This window comes from Populus alba, chromosome 17 (assembly GCF_005239225.2).
Source record: "Populus alba chromosome 17, ASM523922v2, whole genome shotgun sequence".
In the NCBI taxonomy this organism is placed as follows: domain Eukaryota; kingdom Viridiplantae; phylum Streptophyta; class Magnoliopsida; order Malpighiales; family Salicaceae; genus Populus; species Populus alba.
Window position 1 is genome coordinate 11056775 of NC_133300.1, and position 9188 is coordinate 11065962.

General features: G+C 30.4%; 1 protein-coding gene across 1 annotated transcript; it reads right to left on the reverse strand.

Annotated features, from left to right (window-relative positions):
* Window positions 1–4722: 4722 nt before the first annotated feature.
* LOC118046128 (cyclin-dependent protein kinase inhibitor SMR6) lies at window positions 4723–5395 on the reverse strand. Its single transcript, XM_035054927.2, has one exon. The coding sequence runs from the start codon at window positions 5217–5219 to the stop codon at window positions 4896–4898; it is 324 nt and encodes a 107-aa protein (XP_034910818.1). The 5' UTR covers window positions 5220–5395; the 3' UTR covers window positions 4723–4895.
* Between the last annotated feature and the right edge of the window lie 3793 nt (window positions 5396–9188).

The following is a 9188-nucleotide window of genomic DNA, read 5'->3' on the forward strand; positions in this document are numbered from 1 at the left end:
TATAATATATTATTGTTTAATATTTATTAAAAAATAATCATCTAAAATATTTATGCGGTACTTTTTATTAAAAGTTCAGTATCACGATGGTGGTGATCCACAAAATCTGCCGATCTCTGTCAGGAAGTCTTAATTGAGTAAGGACATATATCATCAGTCCGATAATCTATCTGTAGATGACAACGAGCTGGGAAAAGCACAGGGTCCTGAAGTTCCTCCTGATGTCAAAAGCAGTGCTGCTGCTGCTCTTTGGAGCAGGTTCGAGTAGCGCACAACAAGGCTGTCCCGAGAATTGGCTGAACAGTGACGACTTGTTTTTGGAACCTACACCTGGTAGGGTGATTAATACGGTACTTTTTATTAAAAAATTATTAATAATACCAAAATATTTTTTTATATTAAAAAAATTCATTTTAGCTGCTATTAATTATCTAGTAGTAACTAAGCATATTAATTATCTAATTTTAAATCTAAATAAAAATAAATTAAATGCACTTCTCAATAAATTGATATACGAACTAGCCATATATACAAGACCCTTAAATATTAATCAATAATATAACATATGTTAAGAAATAATAATGTAAAATAGGTTTTTTTTTTTTTTTTTTAAGATAAAAGCTTTTAACTAGAACTTTGAATATAAAAGATGGTGTTATTGTTTTTACTTAAAACAATTGAAAGCCTATATTATATGTTTTAATTTGATATGCATATTGCATATATATTTTTTATTAACATGGTGAGATAATAAGAACAAAATAAGTTATTAATTTTAAATCAACTCCACCATAGGTCCATTCATTTATTTCCAACTTTTTGATGATACAAGAGCTAAGTGACATGTTAGTTTAAATACATTCTTTAGAGGGTACCACATTTCCTTTTGTAAATATATGTTAATTTTAAATCAACTCCACCATAGGTCCATTAAATTATTAAAATTATTAAATTTTCCTTAAAACCTATTTTCATTTAATTAGCACTAAGGGATATTTTTAGTTTTTTACTTTATTTTAAAATCTAGATTGACTAAATTGTCTCCAAAATCAAAATTTTTAAGCCTTATGTCTAGGAGTGTTTTCTGTATTTTCTATGTTTTTTTGTGATTATTAAATTGAGTTAGGGGCAATCCAATCTTTGCAACACAAAATTTATTGGTGTGTGTGTGGGTGTGTGTGTGTGGAGAGGGGGGACGCTAACTTTCATTATAGTGTTGGAAGTTACGCAATTTTCATATAAGGCGGTGTGTGTAGTGGTGGTTATAATGACGGTTTGTTGCCAATCTTCCTTTCTTCACCCCCCCTTAAATTTTGTGTTGACCATTAAAAAAAATAAGATTTGTGTTCTTATTTTATGACATTTTAGATTTGACCATCAATGTTTTAATTTTTAATTTTGATTCTTAGCTATTCTATCAAAATTTAATTTGTTTTCAATTTCATCATTAGATGCATATTCTTTATTTTTTTTTTCAAATTTGATTATCATTCTCTTTATTTTTATTTTTGTTTTGGATTCTTTTGTGAATTTGATTTTTCTTTTTAATTTTGTCTTTCAATTTAAAATTTGATGATATTTAAGGTTTAACCCTTAATGTTTTGATTTCTAATTTTGATTCTTAGTCCTATTATCAAATTGTTTTTCTAAATTTCATCCTTGGATCCATAATCTTGATTTTTTTTTTTCAAATTTGGTCCCTATTCTCTTGATTTTTTTTTGGATTCATTTGTTAATTTTTATTTTTATTTTTCCCTTTAATTCAAAATCTTAGGTTGTCCTCTCATTTATTTTTTCAAATTAGATCCTTATTATTTTTATTTTTTATATAATTAATTTTTTATTTTATCATTCGACATTTGATTTATAAGAGCTGGTCTTCGTGGTGTTTCCCATAGTTTTTAGATTTGACCTAGGAGTTGATCCAAAACAAGCACTAGGTTACGAGACAGGTGAGTTGACCCAAGTGAATCCAATTTAACCAAATATTTTTATTTTATAAAAAAATTAAAATGACATCATTTTGAAAAATATAAAGCAAAATTATCAATGAATTTTAATCCGATTTTGACTAGGTTTGCCCCAGGTTACATTCTTTGAAGTTGTTTATTTTGAAAATTAAACTTCATTATTTTTTTTTATTTCCTTTTAATAATGTTATCTTCATATCATGATCTTGGTAGTAGGTTTGACTGTGTGGCCCATGTATTTTTCAAAGTCACTTTTTTTATTTTTTTCAATTTTTTCCTTCAATGTTTATTATTTTTTTTAAAAAAATTAAGCTTCATCCTTTTCATTTTTCCCTTTTATTTATTGAGTATCTCGTTCACATAATCTGGGGATCTCACCCTTGTTTGTTGGTTTTTTATTTTTTTTAGACTTTTTTTTTTATTATTTATTTTTATTTCATCTTTCTATGTTTGGATTTTCAGGGATTGACAATCGTTATTTGTTTTTATTTTTATTTTTATTTCAAGATGTGGATTTTTCTTTATTCTTTAAAATTCATTGACAATGCTCAACATCACTTTTTAACATTACAAAAAATTCTGTCTGGCTCGTGGCAAAGCTTTAGCAACCTATCTAGTAAAATTACTAAAAGTTTACTTATTTATAGATAATTGAGTTATTAAAACTGATGCAACTCCATTTATAGATATTCTATTACATCTACCGAATACAAGATTTGTGCAGCCAATTATGACACCTTTGCATGATCATGGATCAAGTAATCTTGACGATTAAGGACTTAATTGGTCAAGTTATATTTTATGGTTTTTTTATAGTCCCCAAATAAGAAATTGAGGGTCAATACTTAATTAATGTATGATTGTAATTATGTGTAAGATAAATATATTATAGCAGCTAAATGGCGCTATTGATTTAAACCATGCTAGAAAACAAATGCAAACTTTGAATGACTAGTTTAGTTAGCAATCTATCAATAATTGGGTAATTCTTAATCTAAAAATGGATAATATATTCATTTGTTTGAATCCATATGTATATAAATGGAATATTGAGATTTGAGAGGTATTAATTATTAACATGTAGCTTTCATACTGTCTGTCGATTTGACGATCTCCTTCTGGTCCCCACAAACAACCCAGTCTATCAAGCTCATAAAAAAGTGGCCCGTAACCACTCGATCTAGCAGGTTACTGATCAAAACATGTCTTAAAGCTCATTGAATGCCTGATCTCCTGTTCAATCGTGAGTTTGTTCCTCGTGCAGGTTTACAATAAAAGAGAGTTTGTTTTAGCTTATTAATGGCCATGCATGGCTATATATATATATGTGATTAGATTACCAAATATTTACAACTAATTTTTGATAAATATGAATGGGATATGATCATTATATATAGTCGAATATGAATGCACTAAATAAAATCCCAATCTTTCCTTGATATCGTAGACCCAAACACACTAGATTCTCTGAAGAATCAGCAGAAATATTAGGGGCACATGAAATTCGGCTTGCAGCATCCATTGCTTCCTAGACGGCAACAATGGAAGAGCTCGAAATAAATATAAAAACAAGCAATGAAAACAACCCATCACATTGTATTGTAGCATCAACAGCACCATTATAGGGGGTAAAACAGATAAGAACTAAACCAGTCAAAGTTAGACCTTAATTTTTAGTACAGGCCTTACTGTGTGCTTTCTTAAAGTATCCTAATCCCCAGAAACTTTGGCTTGTTATAATATCCAAACATTTGCCGTAGCGTTGAGTTAGGTAAACCCCCCCTCGTCACCTTTTAAGCAAATCCCCTGATGATCATGCGGCACTACAATATTTCTTTATCTACTCCATTAAGAATTGGCTGTCCTGTAAATGATAAAAATGCCTGCAATCTTATCCGCAAACACACTAATTTACCATATAAGACACCAAAGTTGTACAAAACGTCCTTGTCATCAAGTGCTTCGAAGTGGAATCAAACAAAGAACCCATCAGCCCCACATAGGATTCTAACCTATCACCACATTATATGCCTTTGTCATTTTATATTCAGAGAGGAACTTGGCTTCGAGGCAGGATGGGTCACATAGGTGTGGGGTAGTATATAGGAAGATTAAGGAAGGGATTGGCAGAGCGTAAAGAGGTACTTGAGGCTCTAAGCTCATGGGGTCATAGTCAAATGAATTGAGCGAAGCATCCGTGCAGCATCTCAGCCATGAAAAAGATTTTCTTTCTTTTTATACATTTCTCGGGCAGCTTTTGGCTTCGCAGCTGAAGTACCTTGAAATTCTCTCAAGGCATGGTAGCTTATCTGAAATATACACGTGTGCATTTGCCTGGGGGGGGGGGGGGGTAGCTGCTACTTGCAAGGTAGCATTGGAGGTGAAAGAAGGTAGAGCACAGTACAAAGCTAATTATTTAGACACATAGAGATATTAGTAAAGGGTTGATTAGCAAGGCAGAATATGGGCAGAGCAAACATGGAAGTGATGTCTTTTTATACGACTCAGAATTTTACCAAGTACAAAAAATCGAACATCCTGTGCCTGAAATCTTCAAACGTGCTTTCATAACAAAACCACCATTACAGCAGAGCAAAACTTCAAGTCTCAAATAAATAGTTAGAACAGCAATTGCAATCCATTCCGGTTCCAGTACAAGCACTCTTGAGCATAAAAATAGTTCCTAAATCAAGTAGCTTTGAAAAAAGAGACACCAAACTTGCCATTGACGAAAAATCAATAATAAATAAAATAAAAGAAAATAAAAGAGAACTAACCATTTCATAAATACCATTACTTTTGTACATCTTCAACTCCTAATCACTACCCAAGTACAAGGAAAATAAGAGCAACTAATACACCAAAAAACAAACCCATTAAATAGAGCATAGCACTACAAAATCCCTAATTCTTGAAGTCGACCCCTCAATTTGCTTTCTCAACATAACATTTAAACACTGTTTCCAAATCTGGAGGAGTAAAGAACTCCCTAACACCACTGTAGTTACACCTTGAAGACGGCCGCCGCTTCCTTGGAGCAGGCGGGCATGGCAATCTCTCCGGTATTCTTGCCTCTTTGGCTGTTGGCGTAGTAGAAAACTCCTCCTCTTCGTCACCATCGCAATCTTTCACTCTTGATTTCGTGTTTACCGGCTTCAGTGAAGTCCTTATTGCTATTCCGGCGATCACCCATTTCTTCCCTTCAGAGTCCAAACCTGAATCCACCTGTGTCTTCTTTGAAAAACCCATCTCTGATTAGAACCAAAACCAACAAAAGGGAGAGATGGTGTAGAAGAGGAATAAGAGAAAAGGGTCTTTGGATACTACTATTTTTTTAGAGAGAGAGAGAGAAATGAAGAGAAAATTTGCTTTGAAAGAAAGAGGGAAAAAGAGATTTTTCAGGGAAAATTAATTCTAAGAAAGAGAAAAGGAGAGATTTTATATACTTCATTTGACTAGCCCAAAATAAAGCGAGGAGAAAGGGCGGCTGCCCGGGATTATTACGGGCAGATAAAACCGAGTGAAATTGATTTTGGCGCCAAATTTTCGTGCTTTGATTATCAACGGCTCCTTTTCCCGCTCTCCATTTTTCTTTCCTTTTTCTGTCTTCCGGTTTTGACCTTTTGACATTTCTATAATATCCTTTTCGGGAGTGCTGTTGAGTCAGGGCACAATCCCCGTACGCGTTCGTCGCTCTTGTTACTTCTATACTGCAAGGTAGGTTATGGTTTTCAATTAGAACGGTATATTTGGTAATGAAATGTTTTGGTGTGTTGTTTTGAGATTGTATTATTATTATTATTATTATTTAAAATATTAATTTAAAAAATATAATTCAAATTTAAATTCAAATTCAAATTCAAAAATAAACTAACTTAAAATTATAAAATTCAAATTTCAAATGCAAGTAAAAAAATAAAAGTTAAATTGATATGACTTTATCATCTTAATGAATATAAAGATAACCTAGACGACTGGTAAAAATATAGTCGGACTAAAAAAAAGTTTAAGATCACATATTTTTTTAAAAAAATTAGAATAACAACATATAGAATCGACTAGGATCAACTTGGGTTAACCTTTAAAATATTAATTCAACAAACATAATTTCAATTCAAATTCAAAGATAAAATAACTTAAAATTATGCAATTTAAATTTCAAATACAAGTAAAAAAGTGGGAGTTGAACTAGTATGACCCAATAGACTTGATGAATCCAAAAACAACCTGAACGACTGATAAAAATATATTTTAACTGAAATGATATTTTTAAAAAAACAATAATAAGACAATAACATATTAGATTGATCCAGATCAATGTGAGTTAGTCTTTCAAATCAGTGACTTGGGTCATAAAACCACAATAACCTTCAAATAAAGCAAATCAAAACAAATTATGAAGCTCAATTATCAATAAAACTATTATTGAATTATTAAATTGAAAAAAAATCAATCTAAAAAAATAACAAAAAAAATAACATTTTGAAACAAAATTATGAATTTGAACAAAATTACAAAAATGTCATTAGCAGTCTCACAAGGCCTTTTTAAATTCCGATTGTCCTAAAATTTTAACTTGAGATATAACAATATATCAGGAGAATTCTTGTAAACTTTTTGTCTAATCCAATGGTCGGAATGAAAGATATGATTGATACCGTATAACTAGACAATAATAAAAAAACAAAAAAAAACGTTATTTGGCTGGAATAGAATTGGAATGTCTTAGCTGGAATTAGGGCATAATTTATAGAACATGTTGAGATTCTGAGCGAGATGAAATCTGTTCTAGTTTTTTTTTTTTTAGAAAAAAACTAGAACAAGACATACTAGCCATTGTAGACGAAACAAAATGGAATTGGCAACCTTGACTAAAAGAATTGAAGATTATATAACACTGAAGCGCTGCTTTTTCTATTTTTTTAATTCAACCTCTATTTTTTTTCCATTTTATCTCTTATTTATTTCAAATTTTATCCTCAATTTCATTCTCAGATTTTGTTTTTACGATCATTCAAATTGTATTTGGATCGACCAAATCAATTGAATCATGTTAAAATAATTCCCACATGGTTTCATTTTAAACCCGGGTTAAACAAGAAGTCTAGTTGATGAGTTTTTTTCCTGTCAATTTCACTATTTTCTTATCAATTTTATCCTTATACTTTTGTTTTATTGGTCAGCTAAGTTACCTTTAAACTAGCCAAGTCGACTGGGTCATAGCAGGGTAACTCCTACACAGTTTACTTTTAAAACCAAGCTAGGAAAAGAAGTTGGGTAAGGAGGTTTTATGTCATTTTCATCCTCATAACTTTTTCTATCAATTGCGGAGATGTCTTTAGACTAGCTAAGTCAAATGGGTTACATTAGGGTAATTTTCACATGATTTAATTTTAAATCCAGGTTTGGCAAGTGGTTGAATTAGAAGGTTTTAAGGTTAACCCGTTTGGTCAAGTTTAATAAAAATATATGAAATTGAAGCTCTTTTTTTTATTATTAATTCAACCTTTATTTTTTTCCATTTCACCTCCCTTTTATTTTATTTTTTTTTCTCAATTCCATTCTCAAATTTTTTTTTAATAGTCATTCGAGTTGTCTTTGGATTGACCAAGTCGACTAGATTACATTGAGTTAATTCTCACACAATTTAATTTTAAATTCAAGTTCAACAAGGAGTAGGGTTTAGGGGTTTTTTTTTCTTGCCAATCTCATCATTTTCTTTTCAATTTCATCTTCAAACTTTTTATTTTACTGGCCAACTATATTATCTTTAGATTGATTAAGTTGATTAGGTTATGGTAGGGTAACTTCCATATGATTTACTTTTAAACCCAAATTAAGCAAAGGAGTTAGGTTAGAGTTTTGTGTTATTTTTGTTTTCTCAATTTCACCCTAAACGTATAGACATATTTATTCTCTCAATTATAATCATGTAATCATTCATTTAAGGAATTGCAGTTAATAATAGACTGTCAATCAATAATAAGTTCAAGGAGTAAGACACCTACCTCATGTCTGTTGGTGAACAATAGTCCCTACTATTTGAGCCAAGCTCTCATGTTATCAAACATCATATTTTTTTTCCCTTTTTAATCCCAAATGATAGTTCAATTATCATCACACAATTATTAAATCTCGCTCATTAAATATTTTATGACGCTATAACGACATCAAGACAATCTCTCCATTTTCAAGTCTTGATTAAAAGTATTGTTATGAAAGAAAACATGTTTTATCTTAATTCCGTTGAAACTAAACTATTTCTTACCCATCTAAAGGTTATTCCAATATAATTTCACATCCTTTCTATGTCAATTACTCAAATAATTCTAATTTATATTTTTTTTCTCTCTTGGCCGAAACTACTAAGTATAACAGATGAATTTTCTCCTCAATTATTTCAATTGGAATGTTACCCAATCTTTTCCGATGACATTACCCATTTTCTTATCATCAAATAACTTAACAATAATAAATTTGTCATAATTTCACATTCAAATCAACACTAACACATTTAATAATTCAAATAACTCAAAATCATTCAATCTAATTATGCAAATTGGATTTCTTACCTCTAATGGGAACAAGAACAACATAAGGATGCAAGAGAAGTCATAGTTCTCTTCACTTTTTTCTCTTTCACTTTTCTCTCCTCACTCTAAACTCCCTTTAACCGCCTTTAAATCTTTAATCTTTTTTAATGATCTCCAAGGAAGTGATAGAAAGAGAAGAAAACCCTAATCTCCCCATTTTCTAAGCCTCTTCCCTTAGTTTCACTATCCAATTAAGGCATTTACAACCAATGTGGCTATTTTTTAATTTGACCCATCATTTATTCAAGATGAACTGGTCGATCATTTAAGGTTAATTTCTTAAATTTAGTCCATCATTTATGGTACTTTTCCCTTTTTCTTTTAGTTTAGTCCCTTAATTTCTAAAACCTCTTTGATTCAATCCCAAAAATATTTATTTGCTTATTTTTAGATTTTTTTATTTTATCCTTTAATATTATGTTGATTGGGAACTGTGTTTTATAATTTATTTTCCTTTTCTTTCTATAGGGTTATCATGGTGTAAAAAAAATATCCCAGCATTAGGTTGTAGTTCAATTTATTTATTGTCCATTTTTTAACATATAGTTAAATAGAAAATGGTTTCAAAAAAAAAAATCAAGTTAATAAACTTTATAGAGTCCATGAGCCATTATATGGATTTAAT